The 27356-nt window shown below is 50.6% G+C and overlaps 10 protein-coding genes across 10 annotated transcripts; 5 read left to right on the top strand and 5 right to left on the bottom strand.

Annotated features, from left to right (window-relative positions):
* Window positions 1–106: 106 nt before the first annotated feature.
* NECHADRAFT_79782 (uncharacterized protein) lies at window positions 107–2254 on the bottom strand (the record flags this gene model as incomplete). The annotated part of the gene is made up of 4 exons (XM_003040563.1): window positions 107–382; window positions 435–1814; window positions 1880–2148; window positions 2200–2254. 4 exons carry the CDS (start codon window positions 2252–2254, stop codon window positions 107–109), a joined length of 1980 nt encoding a protein of 659 aa, XP_003040609.1.
* Window positions 2255–2706: 452 nt separating this feature from the next.
* Window positions 2707–4482, top strand: NECHADRAFT_93164 (uncharacterized protein; the record flags this gene model as incomplete). Its single annotated transcript, XM_003040593.1, has 6 exons — window positions 2707–3718; window positions 3801–3889; window positions 3924–3940; window positions 3980–4005; window positions 4056–4342; window positions 4375–4482. 6 exons carry the CDS (start codon window positions 2707–2709, stop codon window positions 4480–4482), a joined length of 1539 nt encoding a protein of 512 aa, XP_003040639.1.
* Window positions 4483–5204: 722 nt separating this feature from the next.
* On the top strand, window positions 5205–6347 carry NECHADRAFT_39692 (uncharacterized protein; the record flags this gene model as incomplete). Its single annotated transcript, XM_003040592.1, has 4 exons — window positions 5205–5514; window positions 5576–5651; window positions 5705–5794; window positions 5852–6347. 4 exons carry the CDS (start codon window positions 5205–5207, stop codon window positions 6345–6347), a joined length of 972 nt encoding a protein of 323 aa, XP_003040638.1.
* Window positions 6348–6741: 394 nt separating this feature from the next.
* Window positions 6742–9363, bottom strand: NECHADRAFT_79779 (uncharacterized protein; the record flags this gene model as incomplete). Its single annotated transcript, XM_003040562.1, has 3 exons — window positions 6742–6841; window positions 6902–7919; window positions 7977–9363. 3 exons carry the CDS (start codon window positions 9361–9363, stop codon window positions 6742–6744), a joined length of 2505 nt encoding a protein of 834 aa, XP_003040608.1.
* A 698-nt stretch (window positions 9364–10061) lies between these two features.
* On the bottom strand, window positions 10062–11798 carry NECHADRAFT_93162 (uncharacterized protein; the record flags this gene model as incomplete). Its single annotated transcript, XM_003040561.1, has 3 exons — window positions 10062–10483; window positions 10538–11469; window positions 11539–11798. 3 exons carry the CDS (start codon window positions 11796–11798, stop codon window positions 10062–10064), a joined length of 1614 nt encoding a protein of 537 aa, XP_003040607.1.
* A 484-nt stretch (window positions 11799–12282) lies between these two features.
* Window positions 12283–14463, top strand: NECHADRAFT_39739 (uncharacterized protein; the record flags this gene model as incomplete). The annotated part of the gene is made up of 6 exons (XM_003040591.1): window positions 12283–12352; window positions 12412–12486; window positions 12535–13357; window positions 13406–13633; window positions 13687–13826; window positions 13898–14463. The coding sequence occupies 6 exons, from the start codon at window positions 12283–12285 to the stop codon at window positions 14461–14463; spliced, it is 1902 nt and encodes a 633-aa protein (XP_003040637.1).
* Window positions 14464–14932: 469 nt separating this feature from the next.
* Window positions 14933–16853, top strand: NECHADRAFT_100324 (uncharacterized protein). The gene is made up of 4 exons (XM_003040590.1): window positions 14933–15263; window positions 15350–15870; window positions 15923–16538; window positions 16597–16853. Exons 1-4 carry the CDS (start codon window positions 14936–14938, stop codon window positions 16644–16646), a joined length of 1515 nt encoding a protein of 504 aa, XP_003040636.1. The 5' UTR covers window positions 14933–14935; the 3' UTR covers window positions 16647–16853.
* Window positions 16854–16953: 100 nt separating this feature from the next.
* Window positions 16954–18883, bottom strand: NECHADRAFT_68891 (uncharacterized protein; the record flags this gene model as incomplete). The annotated part of the gene is made up of 5 exons (XM_003040560.1): window positions 16954–17867; window positions 17926–18488; window positions 18551–18657; window positions 18718–18786; window positions 18835–18883. The coding sequence occupies 5 exons, from the start codon at window positions 18881–18883 to the stop codon at window positions 16994–16996; spliced, it is 1662 nt and encodes a 553-aa protein (XP_003040606.1). The 3' UTR covers window positions 16954–16993.
* Window positions 18884–21994: 3111 nt separating this feature from the next.
* On the top strand, window positions 21995–23809 carry NECHADRAFT_39722 (uncharacterized protein; the record flags this gene model as incomplete). The annotated part of the gene is made up of 6 exons (XM_003040589.1): window positions 21995–22118; window positions 22176–22555; window positions 22609–22668; window positions 22730–22968; window positions 23019–23308; window positions 23361–23809. The coding sequence occupies 6 exons, from the start codon at window positions 21995–21997 to the stop codon at window positions 23807–23809; spliced, it is 1542 nt and encodes a 513-aa protein (XP_003040635.1).
* Window positions 23810–23981: 172 nt separating this feature from the next.
* On the bottom strand, window positions 23982–26022 carry NECHADRAFT_79773 (uncharacterized protein; the record flags this gene model as incomplete). The annotated part of the gene is made up of 7 exons (XM_003040559.1): window positions 23982–24001; window positions 24072–24482; window positions 24600–24698; window positions 25083–25104; window positions 25199–25531; window positions 25644–25811; window positions 25981–26022. The coding sequence occupies 7 exons, from the start codon at window positions 26020–26022 to the stop codon at window positions 23982–23984; spliced, it is 1095 nt and encodes a 364-aa protein (XP_003040605.1).
* Between the last annotated feature and the right edge of the window lie 1334 nt (window positions 26023–27356).

Genomic DNA, 27356 nt, shown 5'->3' with positions numbered 1-27356 from the left:
CGATGAAATACTGGCGTGGCCTTACTTGTAATATCTAATGCAGGGCTTACAGTCCGACCATAGAACGTCTTAAAGTCACACCGAACCGAGCGCAGTAACAGCTTTCTTAGACAGAGCGGATATGTAACCTCGTTCGGCCACTGATTGTGGCAGAGAATGTCAAGTTGCCCTCTCCATCCGCCGTGACCGTCTTCCCCTGGCATTCATACTGTCCTCCAGACTCCAATCGAGAAATACCCAGCTTAAAGACTCCGTCGTCTGCCGAGGGATAAAGGACAAGCTCCAAGTCTTTGGATGTATGAGACCGCGCCTTCGCAACGAGGACACCAGGATATGGAACTTCAGACAGAATTGGGCCGTTCAAAGCTGTCTCCGATGGTCCCTGCAAAGTTAAATGTTAGCTTCTGGTGGATGGACTAGTCAGACGAGCGAACCTTTTGGACCATGCGGTTGTAGGCTCCGGGGCGAAGTAGAGTCGCTGTCAAGACCGCGTAGTTCATGAGAGTTGAACATTTGGTGAGATCGAATGACTTGGATCCCGTTGAAGTGGTGAGGAGCCCCCACTCCTTCTCGAGCTTCTCGATCGCAGCCGACTTGAGCGCCTCCTCACCATACTCAGCTGCACCAATGGCTACTTGCGAGAACACGGCGTTGGGGCTTGATGTGTAGTTTCCGGTATCGATATTGTCGGCACCTACCAGACCCGTCATGGAAAGCTCTTTGTTCTCCTCATCGAAAATCACATTTTCCTCTCGGACGACGGCCCAGAGTCGGCGAGAGAGGTTGCGCAGAGGCCCAGAGCCCATCATAACGACGGCCAGATCTCCAGCGACACCAGCAATACCAGGAATGGCGAAGCCGGTGAGTTCGGAACGGATAGTTAAGACGCTGCCACTAGTCTCGGTGAAGTTGGTGTTGAGTGATTCCTCGAACGAAGGGAGAAGCATCTGCGTCGCTTTGGTTCCAAAGACTCGGTCGTAAAGAACAGCGCCAGTCATTCCCTGGAGATTGCACATGACGTAGATCCAGTTTGGCTCGCAGGGGATGAGGAAGTAGGGACTCGACGACCACTGTCTAACCAAAGACTCTTGCAGATCATGAACGCTGTACTTGTAGCATCGGTTGTCGGTGACGTGAAAGTTGAGGCTTCCAGGCTGAGTATATCGATAATCGCCAGTGTTGGCCGTGTAAAGCATGACACCATGAAGGAGGAAGCCTGTGACCATGATGTTGTCGTGTTGAACTGGGTCCCAATCCAGGGAAAACTTTCCAGCTAGACGTTCCCACTTCCAGAACTCGAGGACTTTTTTCGTCAGAGACCTTTCAATGACTCTCCGAAAGGCCTCTGAAACGTATCCATGGAAATTTGGGGCATACACTGCCTGGTAAAGCCCAAGGATGTACATCATCTGGTAGATCTGATATCGTAGGGCTGACGTCTGGAACTGGTCAATAACGGTGAAACCAGACCAGTCGTCTAGATCCTGAAAGGCCTGATCAAAGAGAAACTGAAGCTTTCGAAGAGCATCCAAGTCAAGTTCTTCATCCTCTTCTGGCTTTGACTCTCTGGCAGCAGCTTCGTCCATCCGAGCGAGTTGCTGTGGAATGATGACATTTCTAGCTTCGCGTGTCTTTAAGCCTCTTATCCGTTCAGCACTTGCAGACCGATTCGCATACGCAAAAGCCGCTACAAGACCGCCAAAGGAATAGAGGCCTGCTGACTCCCAGACGGTATCAGACGTAACAGCGTATGCCCCCAGGATAGAGAGCCCCCAAACGAGGATGGGGAAGATAATGGCGCCAGCGCCAAACCACTTTTTATGGTCAAAATCAGCATACAAACACCGCGAAAGGACATAGTCAAGTGGCTATAACTGACTGCGAATAGGGCCGGAGGAACAGCGGCCAAAGTAAGAACAAGAAGTATGTAGCCCAAAGGATTGGCACTGGCGAGGTATCCTGCGCCAGGGAAGACAAGCCCAATGGCTGCGGCTCTATAGTTTGACGCAATGTTGAGCCAGGGCTGGTAAAAGAGAGCTGTACCAAAGCAAGCTGCTGTAGTCCAAACAGCAAGTGTCACAGCCTGGACATTCTTGCGATGTGGCCCAGTGCCAACATTAGGGGGAATCAACTCCCGGACATAAGATCCTAGGATGGGTTCAAGTTAGGAAGAGGTGTGATTTGATCTACTCAACGTACCTGTTGGCCCCACCACTCTGGCATCCTTGGGAGTTGGAGTTGACTTGATAGTCATTGCGGAATCTAGGAGATGTCAAACGTCTCGATGGTAAAAAGATAGTAGAGGTTCCGTGTGAAATCCAATAAAAGGATCTGTGGGGCTCTGACCAGATCTTATCTAACGCACCCTCAGCGTGACAAACAAGTCTTTGCCACGAACCACCATGTTCTTACCGACACTCCCAGTTGAAAATCACATCCGAATCTGACAAAGAATCCCGAAAGTTTCAATCAGGTAGATCCCACCCCGCGCGGGGGAGACCAGGGTGGATGGAAGTTTGTCGAGTCAGAAAAACATGACAATGATTGAGGGGCTTGGCTGGGGAGCCCCATGACCAGTGCCAGACCAACATGCTATGAGTTTCATCATAATCTCACGAGCCTTGCTGTATCCCATCCGTTCTTTCACTCCGATTAACCTTTCCCCCCTGTTCACCTCGTGCCGCCTGAAATCGCCACCGTTTCGAGATGACTACATCGTCCACAACAAGACCCTACGCTTCTCTCCAAGAGTGCAAAAACGCTCACGCACAATTGACCGACACGTTCTCGACTGGAAAGACAAAGTCACTCCGATGGAGAAAGTGGCAGCTCAAGCAGTTTTGGTGGATGCTGGAAGACAACCAACGAGCCATCACCGAAGCCCTTGCTGCCGATCTCAGGAGACATGAAATGGAAAGCCTCACATCCGACCTCCTTGGACTCAAAACCGATATCCTGGAGCACCTGGAGCACCTCGAAGAGTGGGTGGCCGATGAACCTGTTACGTCGGCAGGATTCATCCTGGGGAGGCTTGGGAAAGCGCGCGTTCGCAAGGAACCGCTTGGCGTGGTCTTGGTCATTGGGGCTTGGAACTTTCCCTTTCTCCTGACACTGCAGCCCGTAATCGCTGCTATTGCGGCTGGTTGCTGTGTATTGATCAAGCCATCGGAGCTTTCGGTTGCGTCCCAGGACCTCATGGCCGATTTGGTCACCCAATATCTTGATCCTGAGGCTATTCGCCTGGTTACTGGGGGACCCCAAGAAACGACAGGTCTTCTTGAACTCAAGTTTAATCACATCTTCTTCACCGGCTCTAGTAAGGTGGCTAGATACGTTTCAGCTGCTGCTGCGAAGCATCTCACGCCAACTGTACTAGAGTTGGGAGGCCAAGGTCCTGCCATCGTGACGAGCAAGGCTGATGTCGACCTTGCGGCCAAGTGCATCGCCTGGGCCAAGTTTCTCAACGCTGGACAGATCTGCCTTTCGGTAAACCACGTCTTTGTGGACCCCGAAATTCATGAAGCCTTTGTACAAAGACTCGTCTACTGGACCAACAAATTCTCAACTTCGGGGCACATGTGCAAGATTGTCAACAGGCGAAACTTTGACCGCCTGGCCAAGCTTCTGGGTGACTCAAAGGGCAACGTGCACCAGGACAAAGTGGATCAGGAAAACAGTATAATGAGCCCGGCAGTCGTGACTGGCGTTGATATGAAAGGTGAGTGACGGTTTTACAATTCCTTGCAAGACCAAACCTGGTTGCAGAACTCATGCAGGTACTGACTTTGATACTTCCCTAGATTCGTTGCTCAGTGAGGAGCTGTTCGGCCCCATCTGCCCGGTCATCAGAGGAACATACAAGGATGCAGTTAGAAGCATTAAAAGGCAAGTAGATGCCGTGATTTGTTTGTACTCACCTGTAGTTAGTGCTAACCTCTGTGTACAGCCTACCCCACCCTTTGGCCATTTATATGTTTAGTAACGAGCGGTCTGAAGTCGAATACGGTGAGAACACAAAGTCTAGTATCATCTCCTTTGACTGACACATCCTATAGTTCTTGACAATACTAACTCGGGTGGTGTCACCATCAACGATGTACTGATGCACTACGCCGTGCCCGGGGCACCGTTTGGTGGCGTTGGAGAGTCGGGGATGGGATACTATCACGGAAAACACGGCTTCATGGCTTTCACACATCAGAGAACGATTGTGGAAATTCCATCCTGGCTACATAGACTGACTGGAGCCCGGTATCCTCCCTATGACATTGGCAACAAAGGCAAGGTTACGGTCAAGAATCATCTGGGCTTCCGTCGAGACGAGTCTATGGAAGATCAAACCGTTGGGAGCTCCAACCGATGGGCCAAGGCAAGCATTTCTACTCTAGTCGTGGCAGTGGCCCTGTATCGCTGGAACTATGTGGAGGCAGCTTTGTCGTGGATATCTCGTGGGTTGAGTCGATGATTACGCATCTTGTATAGAGATTGGCTGCTAGATTTACTACTGCTCCATGTTAAAACTTTATACATGAAGTTCTCGGTGACCTTCTGAAATACCGAAAGATCTTTTTCGTTCCTACAACGATTCGCGTAGATCACCCTTGTAAGCTTATTGCGTGTGGACTCGATCCGTTTGCTACACCAGACTCACCATGATGGGTTCGCCCTGAAAAGGTGTTTACTCAAGCTAATCCGAAGTAGTTCACAGCCTTGCAAGACCTAACTTCTGCGACTGTTGGGATTATAGTTCAGATAGCGCTTCTCTTTGGATGCCTACAATGAGCCGGCTGGAAACTGATCAGGTCATGGCTTTCGTGTCCATTACTCTCGGTCGTGTTGCAACCCATGCCAAAGCTCATTGAACTTGCCTTGAGCCGGTTCATCGCCCTGGCCGTAGACTGATCAGAAGACTGGTTAGTTATGATGTTTCCTTGTCATCGTTTACTGATGGAGGGGGGTTTAATGCTCTGCGCACAAAGGCGTCCAAAAAAGGTGTGTCAGGAATATCTGACATGTGTAGATCAAACGCACGAACAGCGTGTTCCAACCCCAATGACATCACCTAGCAAAGAGGGATGCTGCTAGTTGCATTGAGTTCGAGTTCTTGCTTCTTTAACTTAGCTTTAACAGGCCGTGGCGTGTCACAATGTTGCAAAAACCTGTTGTTCATCTTACTCATTCTGATCATCCTCCGTTACATCACTATGTCGCAAGCAAGCACAAATTTCGCGTCTCTGGTGTCCAAGGCCGAGACTGTAATTCATGACTACAATCTAGAACATTGGGTTGTTCCTGGTCTCGTTGTCTCTGGACTTGGCTTCGTGTATGCTGTCAACAAATACCTGACTCAACGTGCCCTTAACCACGGCACCAAGGCGTCCTTTGACTGGAAGAAAGAAATCATTCTCGTCACTGGTGGTTCTGGTGGCATCGGCGGCGCAACCGTGCAGCAACTCGCGAAAAGGGGTACCAAGATTGTTGTGGTGGATGTTCTACCCTTGACATACAAGGCTCGTGAGTCGGCCTAACAGAAGCATCTACATTACCGTTTCAAGCTCACTGACAATGTATATAGCCTCCAATGTTCACTATTACAAGTGTGACTTGACAAACTACGAGCAACTTCAGATTGTTGCTGGAAAGATCAGAGAGTAAGTCTCGGCCATCACGCCCCATGGGGGTACTCGAGTTGACCACCAACTAGACAAGTCGGAGATCCCACCGTTATAGTCGCAAATGCTGGTGTGTGTCGTGGAAAGCCGGTTCTCGCAGCCACTAAACGAGACATTGAGCTGTTTGTACCCCCGATTCTGAGTTTGATGGCTCGACTGACCCAAACCCTACTCGCCAGCACCTTTGGAGTCAACACGATAGGCCTCATATGGACTATTAAGACTTTTCTCCCTGCCCTGGTGGCTCGAAATCATGGACATCTCCTCATCGTGGCTTCGCAAACCGGACATATGGCGACCGCGGGTGCAACCGACTACTCGGCCAGCAAGGCAGCCGCCATCACCATATATGAAGGCGTTCATAGCGAGATCAAGCACGTTCACAAAGCCACTGCCGTGCGCGTCTCCTGTATATCGCCTAGTCACGTCCAGACCAACATGTTCACAGGCATCAAGTCTGTGCCGGGCATGTCGAGCATGACGACGGGTTATCTCGCGGACAGGATCACGAGAATTCTCTACGGAGGGAATGCTAGGAATGTTTTGGTTCCCGCGACCGCTTCTGCTTCTCCTTGGGTTCGTGTGTTGCCTGACTGGTTGCGAGTCTACATGCAAGACCTTTCATCCAGTGCCTTTACAGAGCTAAAGCCACACGATCCTCTGAAGGGGCAGTAGAGAATGTTGGAAAGTGTACATATAGCTAAAGTCGGAGGATCTGCGATAAAAGGGTATAGCAGCTATTTTGGTATCACAAGTAAATGGTGTTAGCTAGATGTACAGAAGGACATCTACTTCTACTAGTATCTATGCAGGATGCTCATCTTTTACCATTAGACCGTCTATAGCTACTATCGGTTGCACAAACCTAGTACGTTCACAGATTCTGGCTGTGCGGTGTAAGGTTTTGAAACTGTCATGAATTCATCACCCCGAATAGGGACTCCATGGTACAATTATTGACACGTCCATGAACAAGATTGCGAGACACGCATGACTCGCACATATATGGTCAACAGTGGACGTTAAACATATATAATATTAAAGTAAAGACTGAACAATTGAACTAGATCTAGTCAGAGAATGCTAAAGTCTTGGTTTTCCTTCCAATTCTTGAACTATTCAAGAGAACAACGGCGCTACTGAAGCCCATGCCGAGGCTAAACCAAACACTGTATTTGATGAGTTAGCAAGTATTCAGAAGAAATTGGACTCAACAGCATATGACTCACGAAGACAGAGGCTTTGTAGATCCAATAACTCCTGAAGCCCAAAGGAGCGAGAGTGCGTTGTAAGCTGCAGCCCACCACATGTTCTGCGAAACAACTCCGACAGTGCGGCGTGACAGGTAGACCAGAAATGGAATACGCCTTAATAACTCCGGATCTGGCTTGCGGTCTCTTGATGTGAATGGAGTTAGAGTCGCATCTGCAGCATCAAAATTTCCAAAAGCCATCTCTTGGCCAGGAATGCAGACGCTGAAAGATGCTGACATGAAACACGGAAGATCATTGAGGTTGTCCCCAACGACTAATACTGGCCCGTGACGACGAAATCGGGCAACAACATCTGCCTTGTCCTGCGGTAGCGAGTTGGCGAAAACCATGTCGGCGTCTATGCCCACTTGCCGTGACACGGCAGTTGCGGAGGCAGCATTGTCGCCCGTGATCATTCCGATGTTGATGCCCATCTTCTTCAGCTCCTTAATGGTCGGAACGGCCTCAGATCTAATCGCATCCTCGAAGACAAGTACACCGGCTTGCGTTCCGTTGATGGCCACAACAACTGGAGTGGTGACGGCGCACCTCAAATCCACAGGGATGCCGGCAAAGTCAACGTGGGCACCCAATGTTTCGATGAACTTGCGACTCCCGATAGCTAGGTGCCATTTACTCGACGAGGTCACAGTGCCCCGAACCCCACGACCCAGCTCATGTAACACTTCAGATACCACCACGTCTGAAGTTGTTTCTGTGGGCGGCGGGGCACCCAGACTGTCCATCTGTCGAAGGCTCTCGCGGACTATAGCTTGCGCCACTGGATGCTGAACATCTTTTTCCAGTTCCCAGATGGCTCTCCAGATGAGAGTGCTCTGTAGTGACGGAAATGGTGCAAAGGAAACGTATCGGACGTGTAGCTCGCCGTGTGTGAGTGTTCCAGTCTTGTCGAAGAGGAGTGTTCGGACGCCTGCCACATCCTTGAATCGTTTGTACGTGGTAACTAGTCGGACACCGGCCTTTGATGCTCTCACTGTTTCAAAGCGTTAGTTACACATTTGACTCAACGGTTTTACTGGTGTCTACAAACCTGTCGCTAGCAACTTGCAGGTAGGAACACTCAAGCTCAAGGCACAAGGGCATGCAGCCAACATGATGCTTGAGGCTCGGCCAAGAATCTCTGCCAAGCTGCCTTCGGGTAGAGAGTAGCTTTGTGCTGCACACGCGGCAGCCGCGAAGACAATGACGGCTGTAGTGAAGTACTGTACTGTATTGTCCAGAGGCGATTCGTGGGGTTTGAGTTCCCCAGAAACGACAGATTCCATCATTGCACCTAGCCGTGTGGAGAGACCACAGGATTTGACTGAAACAACCAAGGTTCCGTGCTCGACACGGCACCCAGCGAACACAGCATCTCCAAGACGAACCGTTCGCGGTAAGTTTGAACCGTTAAGCCAAGCTTCGGTGATAAGAGCTGAGTCACGGCTGACCACAACGCCATCGGCAGGTATGTGCTGTCCCTGGTCGACGACAACAAAATCACCGGGCGAGACCATGTCGATGGGCTCGGTAATGGGATCCTCCCCGGTAGCATCACGACATACTGTTGCCGTAGCTGAAATCAGGTTCGCTAGGGGCGAGCCGAAGTCAAGGCTGCGCTGAGTCAAGACAGTCTTAAGTAGCCGACTGCCCAGGACGCAAGTAGACAGGATCGGGATAGAATCCAAGGCAGGATGGTAAAATTGGTAGGTGCCGGACTGATTAACCGCCCAAGCGCGAGAAACCCCCTGCGTCAGTGAGAGCAGGATACCGAGCGAGCCAAGTGTCGACATATCGGGTTTACGCAGGTGCCACATTGCACGCGCTGACGCAATGTGGATGCCAGAACTGGCCACAAGGCTGACAGCGACGGCTACACATAGGGCGAGATCAATAAAGGGATCAGAACCAAGTTCCAACATGCTGGATACACAATGAATCAAAGGGATTGCCAGCGACGCCAGGGCGGAGGCAGCGAAGACACGTCGCCAAGCCAGAACATTGCGTCTCCTGTTGTCCAAAGGCGCCTGGATCGAGGACAGAAGGTTGGCCCAGTCATGAGAGTTAGACACAGGGGCCGGATCGGCGCCATAACCTGCAGACCGAATCGCGTTTATGATGGCCGTCTGTGTCACTGCCGCAGTGGTTGTGACTCGAGCTCGGAGCAAGGCGAGGGATACAGACGCCTGAAGAACACCAGGAACTTCCTCGATGGTGGTACGAAGGGCTGTGACACAAGAACCACATGTGAGGCCATCTAAACTGAAGACATGGACCTGGAGTTCTTTTGGTGAGGTTCTTGCCCTGGTTTCGAATACCGATCTCTCCGCATGGTTAATTTTGGAGGCATCATGGGGTGGTTTGAGGGAGCCGAGCAATTTCTCGTATGCTCTAAGAAACCGAAAAACGACGTAAGCGGCTACTGCACAGCAAGCCATAACAAGAAAGAGCAGGTGGAATTAGGCACATGATCCCACGCTTCCTCTCACTTCGAGCAACATCTTGTAGGCGGGAATAAACACCCGCTCTGATGTTGCATGCACTGGTTCAGCACACCATGCCAGGTAGTGAGTGAGTGGGTCAGCTAAAAGGGGAGATAATTCTGACAGAGAAATTTCTGACACACCTCGAGCGCCAAGACGGGCTACTTTTAGCTTCCGGAGAAAGGCTCGGACTCGAACTCTTTGTAGACTCCGTCAACAGCTCGGGTGTACCTAGTGGAAAAGGAATTTGGAGAAATATTTCGTAATTCACATGAAACTAGTTGGGGAATGCATGAGAGGGTGCTGGTGTTCAGCCCATGTTACATTCGCGTAGTTTGAATTGCCATCTTGTTGTGCTATAGTGACAACGGGTACCAATAGCCATGCAGTGTTATTCTAAGCTACCTGGTGCAATTCACTAGGTTTTAATACCAGCATGGTTCAAAACTGTTACATGATCAATTTACCGAGATTCACAATGGTGGCATAGTCCAGCGTTAAAGCAGCGTGGACGAACCTTTGTTTTTCTCACACGCTTAGACAGTCATCTACACTTGGGTATAATATGCGATATTCATCTCCTTTCATTCTCATGCTATGATGTGGTTCACTCTCTTTGTATCGCAATCTCGGAACCGCTAGGCCAGTCAAGTCTACCACTCAGGTCTCGACCTTCCACGCGACCCAGATGGGGTCACATATTCTAGACATGACTTCTCGAGCTTGAACGCCGGAGCTAGAACATAGATGTCATCCTCGGTACCCCATTCCCTTCCAGACATCTTCCAAAAGTATTCTGGGTGTTGAAAAATGTCCGGCCGGACCTTTTTGATAGCTGCATGGGTTTTGACAAGCAAGGTCTGCATCTCATCAAAATGCCTGACATGGAAACCTTTGTTACGAGACAAAAGCTCCTTGCACTGCATCTCGTTGTACTGCCCGAGTCTGTAATACCAGATGTTATACTGCGTCAAGCTGACATCAATGTCGTATGTTGCGTCTTGTTGAGTGCGCTCTAACAATGCCTGTAAAATGGCGATAGCGCCAACTAGGCCGACCTGGTAATCCGAATTTGCTGGAAACACTGTGAGCTACTTGCTTGAGGGACCAAAATTGTTTGGATACTTACGTAGCAATGGAACAACAGGCTCGTCCAACCCCATGAACTGGCCTTGAAGCCACGAGATGCCCACTAGACAATCGCTGATTTGCTGCCACCCGGATCGATGAGCCAGAGGACCTTTGAACCCGTAGCAGTTTTCTCGGGCGTAGATTAGAGTCGGATTGATCTTGCGCAAGCTGTCTGAATCGAAACCAAGCCGTGCCAATGCGCCTGGTCGGTACCCATCGATAAGAACATCGGCCCCCTCGACGAGTTTCGCGAAAGTAGATTTGCCTTCGATAGTCTTCATATCAATGTTTGCGTCTTTCTTGCCGGTGCTGAGGTCGACCCACAGAGCGGACAGGTCAGGAAGGTTTTCGTTGGTTACCTTGATCACCTCCGCGCCCAAGACAGCCAATAGCTTAGAGATGACCGGGGCCGCAATAACTCGCGAGAAGTCGATGACACGAATACCCGATAGAGGCTTAAAGGCTTCATGGTCAGGGGCTGGCCAGATACTGCGCGGCGCGGGTACGCTTGTCTTGTTCCACAAGGGTTCTGCGCTGATGATCTTGCCGTGGTCGGAGGCGAAGAACTCGTCAGGGGTGAGGCAGGTCACGCCGGCTTGCCGGAGTTCATCGTTGGCTTTGTCTTCGAGAAACTTTGCGTCATACTGTGCCACTTTCTCTGCGTAGATCTGAATGGCCTCGTCTCTAGTGACGTCTTGCTTTTCAACGTCAAGCATACTCATTGTCGGCCCAGGGTTCATGGATCCGTGAAGGTGATAAAAACGGCCATCTTTCGTCTTATAGACATTCGTGGCTGCGACATGGATAGGTAGGTTCAGGTCATACAAGTCTCCCTTCTTCACCTCGGACATAATCTGCGGGTGCTCAAGGAACGAGTTGCCGTTGACCGCTGGGAGGAGAACAGATTCCAAGAAGATAGACGCAAGATCCCTATTCCTAGTTAGTCTACCTAGATCATATACCCCCTTACTCAACTTGATGAAACAATTAATGACTCACGTGTTGACTTCGATCTTTTGGTACCCAATGCCATAACGGTCAGCGGCCACAGCACTGGCCGCTGCCGCTAGGAGAGCAGTCAAGGAGGAGGCAGATTCGGTGATCTTGCAAGGCGTGGGGATGAATGGCGTCGGGTCACCAATGAAAGTTATCTTCTCCGCGCTCTCGGTGAAGGAAGGAGGCAAAGCGAGCCGCTCGTCACGCAGAAGACTGTCGTGCAAGATGCGTGCACTTTCTTTCTGTATAGAGTAGTTGTCCATGGTTCTTGGTCGCAAGGCGTAGGCTTCGGTTTGGTACCAACAGCACAACTTTTTACCCACGGAAAATCTAGAATAGTTTTATTTTTTTGCGTCATCGACACGAATGAACAAAAAGGGAATGATTCTGGGGATGAGTAGCTTGTTTGGCGACGCATCAACGTACATGTCAGATTTTTCTGAGTCAGATACTTTGGCAGAAACTTCAGCACCGTGAGAAAAACACTATGCGATGCCGATCACGAAAGGGTGTGGATGATACTCCCCATTCCGCGCTATGAATGCTGCCTCTGGATGATCCGATATTGTGGGATGGGGTTGTCATAAAAACGGTTGGGAATCTATCGCCAAACTCCATCCTAGCTACTCATGCAGTTATTTGGTCTCGGCACTTGGCATCTTGAATTACCCAAGGCGACTTATTACTGAATGACCCTTGAAAGAAAATAAGGGAAGAACAAGAACAAGTCAAGACTAAATCAACATCATGACGTCTTGGAGGCAAGGAGAGCTGGGCAAGCGACCCGCTCGCATTGCAAATTGTTCTGGTTACTGCGGTCTGGGCACCTGATCTTCTACTATGCATGCGATAGCAGGTTCTGACGCTGTTATACAGGTGACCCTGCGGAGGAGATGCTGAAACAAGCAACCCTTGGAGATATCGACTTTATCACCGGCGACTACCTTGCTGGTAAGCACATTGGTCTGCGGACAGGACAAAGCTGAATATGATGGACAGAGGTCAACCTAGCGGCAAACGCAGAAGCTTTTGCCAATGGGAAACATCCTGGATACGAAACCTCTGCCTTGGAAGGCTTGAAAATGACTTTGGATGTGATCAATACGAAGAGAATCAAAGTTGCCCTCAACGGAGGCGCCCTTAACCCAAAAGGATTGGCCGAGGCTGTCGCCGATTTGGTGAAGGAGAGAAATGCCACCTTGACCGTGGCGTATATCTCTGGTGATGATGTCCTCCTTGAAGTTCGTCAGCGCATACAAGTTGTAGAATCTTCCCCGTTGCCACATCTCGACTCGGTGGGCGACGGCGTTCAGCGTGGGCCGGAAACGACACTTCCCGCTGACATGAGTCCCGACACAATCGTGTCAGCCAACGCCTACTTAGGCGCCCGCGGAATTGTTGCCGCATTCAAGAAAGGTGCTGACATTGTCATTGCAGGCCGAGTGTCTGATGCCTCCCCCGTCATCGCTGCCGCGTGGTACTGGTGGTCATGGAGTGACACGGATTTCGACCAGCTGGCCGGCGCGTTAGTTGCGGGCCATCTGATTGAATGCTCGGCATACGTGACTGGAGGGAACTATGCTGGTTTTACCGATGCCAAGTATGGCGGTTGGCAGAACTTCACCCATCCAGGATTCCCCGTTGCCGAAGTGGACGCAGATGGATCTTGCGTGATAACAAAGCACCCTGGCACAGGTGGGTGTGTAGACGAAGACACGGTAAAGTGTCAGCTTCTCTACGAGCTTCAAGGGAACGTCTATCTTCATAGTGACTCGAAGGCTGTCCTTGATGAAGTCACTGTCAAGCAAATTGGGCCCGACCGGTAAGTCACACGCCAGGATTCCGGTGATTGATGCACATGACATCCGAGTTTCGCGATTGCTAACGTCTTTTATAGGGTCCATGTTAGTGGGATCCGAGGCCTGCCTCCGCCTCCATCAACAAAAGTGGCCATCTTCTACAAGGGTGGCTACGAGTCTCAGCTGCTACTGAACACAGCTGGATATGACTGGGAAGCGAAATGTGACTTGCTCGAGAAGCAGGTACGGCTTCAACTTGGGGACCAAGCCAACAACATGGATGTACTTGAGTTCCAACGGTAAGCTCTTTGTATGCGAGTGGATGTGAAAAGTGCTGACCTCAAGATTAAAGCGTGGGAGTGCCGGCTGATAACCCCCGTACGCAAGATAGCAGCACTATGTACATACGAATAATAGCGCAGGGCAAGGATTCAAAGTCACTCATGTTGATTCCTAAAGCTATCTCGGACATCTCACTTAAACACTTCCATGGTAAGACTCCCATGTACCGCATGGCAGACTCGGTCATTCATGTGTCAAGAATGCTAATTGTTGAAAATCAGGATTTCACTGTTCTCTGGACATGCGTACCGCGTTTCCAAAGCCTTTTCTCGCCTACTACCCTGCTATTTGGGAGCAGTCGGCCATTCGAGAGACAGTCACATTCGTCAACGACGCTGTCTCCTCGTCTATTCATCCCCCAATCGATGCCGGGACCCCATCTGTTTTTGATCCCCTCTCCAAGCGAGACAGCTACGATACGGTCTCTCCGGTCACGTTCACTGGCCCGAAGAGAAAGATCAAACTCGGAGATGTGGCACTTGCACGATCCGGTGACAAGGGTGGCAACCTTAACGTGGGAGTATTTGTACGCACTCAGCGTCAGTGGGACTGGCTGCGGACATATCTCTCGCGGCAACAGATGTGGCGCCTTCTTGGTGACGATGCGGATGACAGCTACACCATGGAACGGGTTGAGTTTGGGCACATTTTTGCGGTGCATTTTGTGATTTATGGCATTCTAGGCCGTGGCGTTAGCAGCTCGACCAGGTTGGACGCGTTCGGGAAGGGTTTTGCTGATTATTTGAGGGACAAAGTTGTGGAGGTGCCAGAGGAACTTGTTGGGTGATGTAGGAAGCCAGAATGACTATGAATTACCCGATCACCTTTATATTCTTACTCTTGCACCGTTGCCGGCGGACAATTCGGCCACAAAAGCTCTGCAGTGATGTGCGTGGACAGGGAAAGCTGGGCACCTTGAGTACCTACCTAGGTGACCTACAAGACTCTCCCCACTCCTTACATTTGCCTCAGACCCATCCATGTGGAAGGAAACGGAGCCAAGTCCCGTCGGCTTTTGCAAACGAGGGGACCCCGCATCAATTTGTGTCTCTAGCGTCCCCATTGACCCGTCCCATGGGCACATGCCCCTGACCCCGCGCAGGAGACGGGAGCTAGCTTTGTTCGGAGCCGGGGTACATGAGATCCCCGGCCAGGATCCGTAACATAAATACTTGGGAAATCCTCACTGGGTCCCCTCGCGTTCTCCACCGCTACTGCTATCAATTCGTTTATTCCACCAACACCAAGTATCTATCATCATGCCCCCAAATAACAAGCCTTCTCGCCGATCCGGAAAGAGAAAAGCAGACCCTGCTCCGGATGGCGCGGAACGAGGACGCAAGAGGGCCCAGAACCGCATCTCACAGCAATGCCTCCGCGAGAAGAATCTTGCGCATGTGCGCAGTCTCGAGGAGACAGTTGCCCTGCTTCAGCAGGCGGTTGCATCCGGAGACCAAGGCAGTCGTTATGCAACTCTGCTTGAGACCCATCTCAAGTTGATGGAGGAGAACAGGCGGCTGCAGGATGCTCTTCTCCGGCTACGGAAAAAGCTACTGAGCTTGAGCAACGCCGCTTCGACCGCCGCAGGTAAGTGACCTCGCCACCATCCCTGTGACTTGTGTTCCCTTTTCGCATTCCGCGTCTACTCTTACCAAATTACTCATATGTCACAGATGATGAGGTGTTCGACACGTTACTCGGGGGATCCCAAGACACAGGCACGCCCCCAGCCGATGAGAGAGGACATCGCGACTCATCAGGCTCGCCACTGGCAGAAGGAGAGCCACTAGCTCACCAAAGCCCCAACACTGAACCTGATACCGGCAGTGTGACTACACACACTCAAAGGGCGGCTGATCCAGGCATATCGAACCTCCAGCCGCTACAGAATGACCCCCTCGATAACTACTCGGATTTTTTAAACGTCTGTACCAGCACCTGGCCAGTGAATGAGCAGAATGAGGCAGGATTGACAATGCCCTTGCCAGCATGGATGCTCTCTCAAGACCACATTGTCATAACATCTATAACTCTCTTCGGGTCTAAACTCCTTGACGCTTGCGACAAGTATATCAAGAGAAAAGCAACATCTACACTATCAAAACAGGACGATGAGTGGAACCAGAAGCTCGTCCGCGTTGCAATAGACTTTGGGACTCGTTGCATGGGTCTAGGATCATATGTCTATGGTGTAGTAAGTGATCTTATAACGAGATTCAACAGCTAATGCCCTACTGACAAAACAGAACGGAGCTAGGTACATGGAAAAAGTCCTGAGTTGGCGGCTTGGTCTCGAACCCAAGGACAAAGTGCCGGCGCCATTCCGCCCAACACCACTACAGTCTAGACAACCAACCCATTTCTGGGGCCTTGACCTCTTCAATTGGCCTGAGCTACGAGATCAGTTGGTACTGGATCATGAGTCGGTCGACTTAGATATGTTGACAAAAGATCTCGTTCTCAACTCTGTTGTCGAGCAACCACAACGGGGTGTAGCCGTCAATGTGCTCGACATCTTTGAGAATCAGATCCTTCGTCGAGACAAGTCCGGATGCACGCAAGGTGGTACTTGCCGAAACTATCTTACTGACGCCTCTTGGGTTTTGTTTGAAGTTAGCCCCGAAATGCAGAGCGTATACGGGTCTGTGGCAGACCCAGTGGAAGAGGCGATCATGGCAGAACTTGATCGACGGATGGTGACTGAAGAAGTCATGCCCTCAGGCTACAACAAGAGCTCGCTTCCATCACCTGAGAGTTACCCAGGAACTGACGTAGCCCACTTTCTGGGCATCGATAACTTTTTGGGATGGAAGCTTAGTCAGGAGTTTGCCCACAAGTATCCTTTCCTGGACTGTTCTACCGGTATGTTCCGCTGTCGCTTTATTGGCATCCTAGCTGACAAACGCTTCCTCTGGATTAGCTATATCTGATTACCAGCTGGCGCCTTCCGAAGATTTCTTCTATTGGTAGTCATATAGCGTATGTAACCTCAGCTCCGGATCAGGCCTCTTTGGCTTTGGCTTTATGTCATGCTAGAAATGAGTATAAACCTAGATGAGAACTCCAACACCTCTCCATATTGGGTGTTAATCCCTCCATATATTAATAACCACATATTACGCCGCTGCGGTTTATGGCTTCCCTTCGGATCATTAAACCAAGGCTCACAGTTTCAGCATATTTCATTACCTGCTCTATAGGTTGTGTGATGATGTCAAACAGAAAAGCGCCATGGTAATTACCATTCAATGAAGCCAGATATGGACTCAACTTCTCATTAACTCGTAAACTAAAGATTGCATTACATCTACTGAAGGCTAGACCATGTACCGAATTGTCCTCCTCCGTCTTCTCTTCTCCTTTTCCTCCTCCTCTCGCTCCTGAGCGCTATCCGTCAACTCAATGTTGTGCATACCGTCGTGCCGTCTATCCTCCTCCACCGGCAAGCCCTCACTGTATGCTGGGATACTAAAGCTGTTGTACGTAAGGAAGACGTTGTCGTCCATCTGCACCGAGTTAACGGGCCGTGGGATCTGCAGTGAGGCTCTCCGGACCTCGACAACGTCATTCGCATCCTGAATAGGCTGCACGCCCATGTAGTGGTACAAGATGCTCAAAGCTGGGATGGAAAGCCCATGGACCACGATGGAGAAGAATACCAGCCAGTAAACGGTGGGACCCATGGCCCTGACGAGGTTACTCTCCTCCTCGTCACCTTCCCCAAGATGAGGAAATTGATGCCTCGCATGCTCGACATAGAAGACGGCACCGGCACCAATAGGACCAAAGTAGCCCATAAAGAGCGCTTCTTTCCAGTTCTGACAAACCGCCGGCATGGCCTTGTACATGACCATGATGGCTGGGATTCGACGGAGAACAAGGACAAGGAAGCCAAGGGCAATAAGCCGGGGGTAGGTCAAGCCTGTGCCATCTGGATCATGGAATTCTGACCAAGGGATGATGGTGCCGATGTACATAAAACCACCAAAATTGAGGAGCACGTCGATACACGAGTTAACCTCATCGTGCCGCTGGATCGTCTCCTCTAAGAAGTGACCGTCCCAGTTGAGGGCGCTACCAGCGACGAAACAGGCCAGCAAGTCGTCTGTGCCTATGGCACCACAGGTGCCGACGAGGAAGAGCCCGAGTGCTGCCGGGAAAAGGACGTACGACTCGTTGTCGATAAGTTTCCTTGAAAGACCACATTAGATCAGGGTTCTTGGCGGGAAGGGATGGGGAGGTGACTTACCGCTTCAGCGCAAACCGAATTCCTTTGCAGGCGGCGAATCCCACGACGATACCGTAGGCAACTGACAAGAGGACAATATACAGCCAGGTCTCAATAACCCACTGCTTGATCGCCTCCCCAGGGCCCCCGCCGAGCCGGCCAACAGCCTCGGATCGTGCCTCATGTCCCTGATTCTCGGTGCCAGCACCGTCGATATCAGCATGTCGGATGAGGTACGTAGCCAACATAAGGAAGGGAAATCCAAAGCCGTCATTGGCTCCCGCCTCTGATGAGATAATCTCCCTCAGCGGGCGGGCAACATATTTGTCGGTAAATGGCCCCTTGGCGATAGCCTGTGAAAGAATGGGATCGGTACAGGTTACGCAGCTTCCAATGACGAGAGCGGCAAGGAAGGTGAGTTTAGGGACCGTCGCAAGTACACACGCCGACGTGCACAGCCACATCATTGTCATGATGGGCAGAAGACACATGGCCATCTCCTTGCGGCGCACCCAGTTGTACTTGGCAGGCAGCTGGTAGCCCGCAATAACCAGTTGTACGCCGATCATGACGCGTGCAACGCCCTGCACGCGAGTCAGCCAAGGCTCTGGGCGCTGCAAGCCACTCAGGGGTAAAGCAGACTCACGAGCGTTATGGCATTGGTCTGCCCAGCCTCGGCAGAACCCCATCGTTCGCTATCGAGAAATTTGGCGGCAAGCGGGCCCAGGATGATGCCCACAATGACGGCAGGGACTGATCGATTTGCGATGGTTAGTAAGGGACAAAACGCGGATAGATGGGTACTGTACTTACGGGCTTCGCCAAGATACCATGCTTGCTTGATCTTGACAGATACGATGCCATACAAGACGGTGAAGGCGCCTGCAACAACGTCAGAAAGAGACCTCGCCAAGATGCACGGTCACATACCAAGAACGCCAAGCACAATGTTGAGCTCGCTCAAGTTGAGAACAGGCATCTTTCGGTGGGTCTGGATGAAAAAGCAAAAAGAAAAATGAACATTGGCACCTTGGCAATGTTGAAAAGAGAAGAAGTTGGATGCATACACCTCTTGACAAAGTTTGCCCCGGTTCCAATAAGAGTGACAATGACAGACAGAAGAGATCGCCAAGAGACTGAGGGCGATGCCCAGGAAAATAAATAAAAAAGAAATCGCGCACGAGACATCGTCAGCCTCGCTCCGGCTCGCAGTGCCAGACCAGTGTCAAGCTTGGGACAAGTCAGCAGGAGAGTGATTTACCAAAGTGAGACAGGTAAGGAGTCGATCAAGTATCACCATGTAGATGAGGCATATTACCGCTCGTCTCATTGCAGGCATTGCCCTGATGCCAAGGCTATACAGTACTCCGTACTCGCGGCCTGATTGCAAGCCGCCACTGCCGAGTGTTCTGTGTGTCCGCCAAGTCTTGGCGACCCGGCCGCCCATCTTTCCGCCCTGCGAAGGAGAGAGGCCGCGTCTATTTCGCCGACGAATAGCAACGTTTGCATGCAAGGTTAGTTTACAATGCTTCTATTTTGGTTCTTCAAGCGCCAGTCTTGGAACAAGAGGCTTTCTCCTGGCTAAAAAAAGAAAGAAGATCAATAGGTTTCAGAATGGCCACAAGAGTAAGAAACGCGTCGCAAGCTGCGGTAGGACGGTTCATTCTTGCCCTTCAACCCCGGTCACAACCACTCTCCTCCGGTCTCGCCACCTCGAGGACAGTTAGACGATCAAAAACAGCTGTCCAAGACATTGGAAACATCCCAGATTCAACCTCCTAAAGGTCCAAGTCAGCCATAACAAGGTCCGGTCTCAGGTGATTCTCTATCTGTAGATCTTGGCGGAGATCTTGGCAGATGATCTTGGTGTCATCTAAGAGGTTACAGCGCGACTTGGCAGTTCTTGGCTGATAATGTGTCCAACTCAAGGCACAGATTTGCGCCGAGTCTTGTCCGGTTCTCCGCTTGCCCGCCTCACTGCTTTCCCATTTGGTTCGGTTCTTGTACCCCCAGGTAGTTCGCTCGACCTTGTTGGAAGTGCTGATGAGACTGATGGAAGCGCGTCATTGTGGCTCGTCATGAAGGCATGTCGTAAGAACCCCACAGATTTGCCCCACGATTCCTATCTTACTTGTGGCGTGATAGGTAGAAGAGCCTCTTATTAAGCATAATTTCAACCCGAGCGTGCTCGTTGGTCTGTTGAAAATAGACCCTGCATTGTTCACAGCCCAGTGCTTTGTCACGTGGACGCGCAGACACACTCGCAGCTTACTCTTTATGGGACGCGTTTCGTGTCTCAAATCTGACACACATCAGGAAACGCGTGTCCCTGTCTAGTTACGCAAGATGCCTTGTCCGGTATGGCCTTTGGTGATCACTGAATTAGCTTCAGGAGACAAGGAACAACGCGGGACGGGCTGACTGGCTCTTTGATAGATGATCGACACAAGCTTAGTACTTTAACCTTGAGACATCAATGAGGCTACAACACCCCGCGAAAAGTCTGATCTTTAATTTTTAAGTTGGTCCCAGTTCAAGTGAAAGCAAGAGATTCCTTAGTATTTCTCATATATCCCTGATGGTGAACTTGGAATATCGACAAAATCGTCACCTAGAATTTTATTTGAAGAGATTTTGAACAACTCGTAATCTGCTCCGTCACAGTTCTGAACACCCATGCTTGTGCCCCTTGACTTCCAGAGCAGGCCCCTAATTAGAACACTATCTAAGACTCTAGCAATTAACACCAGGCCGTGGTAATTCCTTATCTCATCTTTGGTCAGCAAAAGGAGAGACTAATCATGATTGGCCTAGATCCCTGCTTGGTGCTCATTGGCAGTCCCACGCAAACACCTAGCTCTCGCAGTGAGAGCAGGGCATTAACCATCACGTAGGTGCACTCGAGAGAAATCAAGTTGTGGTCTATCGTACTGCAAGTCACCTTTCCCGTTGTGCAACAGCTGGGGATTAAGGTCCAGAGTCGCAACGTCTATCAAAATGAAAGTCGACATCTATTTCTGCTTAGATACCTATTAGGACGCGCTATTCTCAATCTGGCACTACTCTTAGCAGCGGATATAAGCATAGCTCGTTATTATTTATATCTGTTGTTAAAATAACGTTGACTCGATATATCGCGCTACGCCGGCTTCGGTCTCACCTATTAGGGGCATAATCGACATTGTCTCGTGGCCAAAACAGAAAGCTTCGCGAAGGAGCTTTCAAATTAATATCTTTCTCTTTGCGTATAACAAGGTTTTAGTATAAGATACCGGCAAAGCTTATTTTATGCGCCAGCATATCCCTCATTTGAAAGAGATGCATTATGATAGACATTGCGACTCTGGACCTAATTCGGAAACTCTCCCTATTTTATCCCTGTCACGCTCACGTGACGACGCTCCCCTGTGATCTTGTCATCTTACCAGCACTTAACAAAGTATCGCAAACACCGATCCCATTTCAGGCCGAGAAAAGATGTTGTCCCGTAATTTTATCTGCCAAAGTGTTGAGAATTGTTGGCAAAGGGCTGGTGAAACTGCATTCTTGTAGCTGTAGTGGGAAGCTTACCGTGAATACAAAGTCCAAATGTGCTAACAGGTTAGTGAGGTTAGTGTGAGAGAGCGAATACAAATTACTTAATGAGATGCTCAAAGCCATAGCGTAAGCCATTATAAACATAGTAAAATACTGTAGAATCCCCTCCAGTGCTGTTTTCTGCGTCTTTGTCTTGTTGCTAACTCCACGGTTGTGAGAGCTATCACCTACCCTATAACCAAATGCCTCCAGCCAATTGCGGCGTGTGTCTCTCCTTATCTAATCAGGTCACCCCCTTGCCTCGAGTGGTAAAGATCGCCGTCATCATCATCCCTTGATTCACTTGATCGACCTTGCTTCAGCATTTAGGAAGAAGACACGTCGACGGACAGCTTCATCCATCATGCCTCTACCAGACTGCGTGGGCCGCTCTGGGCGTACCACTGAAGAGGATTACGACCAACATCCCCTGCTCGAGCCTGGGGAACGCGACGAGACTGCCGTCCAAGCTTCCGACCACGGACAGCGCGATGGACATGCTACGGCAAAGGTGATGCGGGCGCTTGGGATATCGCCCGAACGCCGCATCAAAGTGACCCCTGAAGATGACGCTCGCGTGCTACGGCGAATTGATCTTGTTGTTCTTCCCCTGATGCTAGCTGTCTACTTTTTGCAAGGTGACATGGCTGCTCCTTGCCACGTTCATGTCACACTTGACTGACTTCAATACGCAGGCCTTGACAAGGCGACAATGGCTTATGCATCCATATTTGGCATCATCGAGGACACGGGTCTCAAGGGCGACCAGTTCTCCTGGTTAGGCTCCATCGTCTATGTTGCCCAACTCATAGCGCAGTTTCCCTTGGCATGGTTGCTTGTGAAGTTGCCGATTGGTAGGTTCACCAGCCTCATGGTTATTCTTTGGGGGCTCACCCTCACCCTGATGGCTGCGGCACATACCTTCAAGACCTTGCTTCTCGCTCGCTTCTGGCTGGGTGCTTTCGAGGCCAGTATTGCCCCGAGCTTTATAGCCATCACACAGATGTTTTGGCGCCGTCGGGAGCAACCTCTACGAATGTCTTACTGGTATGCTATGAATGGATTCACAAATCTGGTATGTTTTGCCTTTTGGATAATCTGCTACGCTCTTGTGCTGATGGGTTGTAGTTTGGGAGTTTGATTACGTGGTGGCTTGCCCAGTTTCAATTCGGTCTCAGACCTTACCAGGTGCGCAGAACAAACTCACATGGCCCTTCCGAGCGGGCGGATAACTCAATACTTATTCTAGACCATCTTCATCTTCTTCGGCATTGCTACCGTTCTGTTCTCGTTCGTCCTGTTTGCATACATGCCCGACTCTCCGGCAGAGGCCAAGTTCCTCAGCAAGCATGACAAGCTCATCGCGATCGAGCGACTGAGAATGAATCAGACCGGCGTCATGTCGCGCAGGTGGCGATGGGACCACTTGTGGGAGACGATCCGAGATCTTAAGACTTGGTTGTGGTTTGCCCTCATCTTCAGCATCTCGTGCGTGCCATCTGGCCCAAACTTGCGTCTTGTTTTTAATCCAGCTCCAGGGTTCCTTCTGGTGGCGTCGCCTCCTTCGGCCCACTGCTCGTCCGGTCATTCGGCTTTGACTCGTTCCAGGCTATTCTGTTCAATGCCCCTTTTGGTTTGGTACAACTTGTCTCTACCGTGGGTGGCTCATTCGTGGCGACCAAGTATCACAAGAAGGGCCCAGTTATTGCTTTTCTAACCTTGTTCCCTATCGCGGGTTGTATGATCATGTTATCAACGCCGCATTCGGATGACCGCAAGGCGACCTTGCTATTTGGCTACTATATGATCTCGGTATTCCCAGGCATAGGTGTGTCTGCTACTCTGCTGCTCAATCATGACAGAACTAACTCAGGTTTCAGTCCCCTTGATCTACTCTTGGTCTTCTTCTAATACCGCTGGCGACACCAAAGGCAAATGCAACTCGTCTGCCCTGTTCATTGGTCAATCCCTTGGCAACATCATTGGCCCTCTGTTGTACAGACCCTCGGAGGCCCCCGAGTATTTTCGGGGTCTGTATTGGAATCTGATACTGTATTGCACCATAATAGTCCTCGTCGGAATCACGAGCGTCTACCTTGCTCACCTCAACCGTGACCATAGTCGTCGTCGCGTGCTGGCAGGCAAAGACGCTATCATTCAAGATTATAGCTTGCACTCACTAGAGGAGGCGGATCGACTTCGGAGACTGAAGACGATGGAGGAGCAGCAGGTTGATAATGCACCGGATGAGACGGGACGTCGTGTGGGCTCGCACGCATTTGATGATTTGACCGACTTGATGAACGACGAGTTTGTCTTTGTTTTCTGAGAATCTAAACCTAATGGCTCTTGCAGAAGAGCAACACATTGATATAGCCGAAAGGCACCCCTTATCTACTTCTGTTATTCTCTCTGGCCCGCCTGTTTCCCTTTAAGTCTAGGTATCTCCCCGGGAAAATCTCCCCTTTGGACAGCAAGAGACCGTGCGTTTTTTCTCACAACTACTGGCAGATCGCCTGACCTACGATCCGGCGTGCTTGTCCCCTCCGTCGATGTCTTGTTCAAGATGATGTTAAGGAAGTTCTCGTCACCATTATTGACTGTAGTATGAACAGTGACCGAGAAATTCGTTGCCCGGATGTATGTCGGAACCTGTGAAATTGGTGTCACCTGCTCGTTGCTAGAGCTATTCATCTGGATTATCTCGACTTGGGAATATGGGTTGACGTTTTTGCGAACGATAGTCTTTGTAGACTTGACCATAGCCCTTGAGCCATCCATAGAGGGCAGATGGTGACTCAAACCGGTCTCAGTTGCTTCGTCGCTGCATTCAACTGACTGTAGTGGCTTGGTCTTCCTTGCTGGCTGACAAAGCTCTGGGGTTCTCCTTCGTTTGATTTGACTTGCGGCTGCATCGAAATTTGGAGGAACTCGTAGGGTTTCGGGTCGCCCCTTCTTGCTGTCGTGTATTACGAGAAATTCGCCACATTGAGAAAAGGAGACTGTGACTGAACCGTATGAAACTCCAGGATAGAATGGCAACCTTTGGAAATCTCCGGACTCACTTTTTGGCATTAGCCTCAGCATCCCGTCATTATTAAATATCCTTTGATGCATACCTAAGTGAAACGTCCAGAGGTATATAGCTCTTCCAACTCCGAACGTAAGGGTTGGCTTGGATGGGTGGTGCTTGATCTTGCCTTTCTTAAGCCCATAACCTAGAAGCTGGTACGTTCAATCGATAAGCTTTAATGATGGCTGTAGGCTTGAACCAGCAGTTTGGAAAATGTCGATCCAGGGGCTCGATGAATCCCCCTGAAAATCGACTAAAACCAAGTAACTTCCATCGTCGGCCCAAGAGATTTCGTAGGAGTAATCACTATCCGCTGATGGCCACCAGAATTGCTTTGATAGCCGCTGCATCGGATATATGAATAGTGAGACACGTATCCTTGGGTAAAGCCCTCGCAGGAGAAAAACCCAAGGCGGCCAGAACGCTGCCCTGCGGACGGGGCAGCCGCCTCGCTCCGCGGTCTCCATGTAAGCTCTGTACCCATTTGAACCAGCGGTTGTGTCCAGTGGTCTCAGCGAGTGAGACCTACCGTCGGGGCCCGGTTGTGGGAACTATGAAACGAATTAGGTGGTGGGTGTGAGACTGAGACCCAATGGAATCGAGATAACGTGAGTGCTTCCTATTGCTCTAAGATATCTGAGGCACCTCCTCGCTAACTCGGTGTTCTCCCAGCTCCCCGAAACATGGGAGATTAACCAAAGCATCCTCAGTTCCGACATGATAGCTAGGCGATGGTATTACTACTGGGCACTCCCGACGCGCGTCTTTTGAGACATGGCTGAACCAGGATTCACCTGAGTCATCCATCCAACGGCCAGCTCCGCGGTCGGCCGCCCAAGCCAGCGATGCGACACCAACGTCAGGCGGGAATAACGGCGGCATGAGTCCTTGAGGGGGCCTATAGTCGGGTCTATTTTCGTGCTTGATTCCCGCAATTTCGGTGTGCTTGGAAGACCAAGCACGGGGAACCGGGCCTGTCTATAGGAAACATTAAGTAGTCAAGGTGTCAGATCAGCTGCTAAATCGCCCTCTAATGTCTCCAGCATCAACCCGCAGGGCGCCTCAGGAGCAGCAGGTCGACTCCACGGACCACACGTGAACCTCTGCCCCGGTTCTGGGTCGAAGCTTGGTCGGCGCAACTCTGACTCCTTGTCTCAAGAATTATTGCTTGCTTGATCTTTAATCCCGGAAACGTGTACATATACCCCCCCGCCTGCTCAGCTCGACATTGGGAATCGGATGTCTCGTGGAGAGTTATCTAGCATCGGTATGCGGCTATCTTATTATCTGCTAGCTACTAACGTATTATGTCTTTAACCCTGGATCCGAAGAGGTTTCAATAGTCTTGAACTCATTTAGCATCGGTGTGCAGATATCTCATGCTCAGCTGTTCAATGGCTTTAATCGACCGACGTCTATTAACGCACAGCTGAGTCGGCCTTCCACCTGTTCGTATAAAACGCTTCCATTTCTTGGGCTTGATTTGCTTGAATATTTATCTTCATACTTGTCTATTGCATGCTGACTATGAAGCCGAGTGCAACAATCTTGTCGCTGTGCGTGATCTCCTTCGCAGGGCTGGCTACTGCACATGATGAAGAGTCCCTCCTACTGGGACGACAAGTATGTTTGCACTACTTCACGAACAGAGCGAGAGGGAGAATAAGGTCAACTAACCTAATGAGTCCCATCAGGCCAACAATGACTGCCCGACGTGCGATCCCACCGCCAACCAGTGCGGTACTCAGGCAAGCTGCGACATCCGAGGCAACTTGCTCGAGAACGCCTGTGTCTGTTCGTTCGGCCGACGAGCTAGTCTAGACAGGTCGTAGAGGTTATACGTTGAAGAAGCCGAAGAATACATCGTTATCGTGCCACAAGGCGTGGCATGCGACCAACAATGCATCGTCTTGCAATTTGACAATGTGTGTGGCGAGGTTCCGGATGTGTCGACGACCTGCACAACATCGGAAACATCGACGAGCCCTTCTCCTGAGAGCACCGCCATCACCACCGATGATAATTCAACGACCGGGGACCTCACTTCAACAACCAGTATTTTCACAACAGATGATACCTCAACAAGTGAGGACCTAGGGTCTCAAACAAGCTCAGAGGCTGTCTTTACCGACAAAACAAGTAGTGACATCACGACGGCGTTGACGACGACGACAGAAGACCCATCATCCTCGACGACAATGATGGATGATGACTCGACAACAGAGGGCCTGGTTTCGAGTATCATGACAGACGATACAACTAGTTCGAATGAGGGTCAAGGGTCTCAAACAAGCTCAACGGTAGTTTTTACCGAGAAGAGCAGTAGCGACGATGCGAAGACGACGGCGACGACGCAAGGCCTATCTAACTCGACGACAACAGCGGATAATGGGTCAACAACCGAAGTACCAGCTTCAACGACCGGTGGCTCCACGACAGATGATAGTCCGAGTGCGAGTAACAGAGCAAGGTCTCATACAAGCTCAACGGATATCTCTACTACCGAAAAAGCGAGTAGTGACAGCGAGACGCTGACGGCGGCGACGAATACGATGGCCACTGAGGATTTGGCGTCCACCAGCGAGTTGACAAGAGATGCCTCCGCAAGAGAACACTCCGCAACACATAAGGTGTCTACCACCGCGGAAGATTCCGCCACCATGTCTGGTGAACAAACATCTAGTCATAATCTGATGACTTCTGGGGATTTTCAAAGCACTGATGCCCTTTCAATGGCAACAAAAGGTAGTCGATCGGATGTGTTTGAGTCGAGAGCTACGCTGGATATCTCGACTTCCACCGC

This window comes from Fusarium vanettenii (assembly GCF_000151355.1).
Source record: "Fusarium vanettenii 77-13-4 chromosome 5 genomic scaffold NECHAsca_61_chr5_1_0, whole genome shotgun sequence".
Taxonomy (NCBI): domain Eukaryota; kingdom Fungi; phylum Ascomycota; class Sordariomycetes; order Hypocreales; family Nectriaceae; genus Fusarium; species Fusarium vanettenii.
This window is presented reverse-complemented; position numbering and strand designations above follow the sequence as displayed.

What these genes read in the sequence shown, in the direction of transcription:
- NECHADRAFT_100324 (XM_003040590.1), top strand. Translation starts at nt 14,936, where the DNA reads ATGCCCCCAAATAACAAGCCTTCTCGCCGATCCGGAAAGAGAAAAGCA. An exon ending in CGCCGCTTCGACCGCCGCAG is followed by an intron (nt 15,264 to 15,349) that starts GTAAGTGACCTC and finishes CATATGTCACAG; the next exon opens with ATGATGAGGTGTTCGACACG. An exon ending in TTTCCTGGACTGTTCTACCG is followed by an intron (nt 16,539 to 16,596) that starts GTATGTTCCGCT and finishes CCTCTGGATTAG; the next exon opens with CTATATCTGATTACCAGCTG.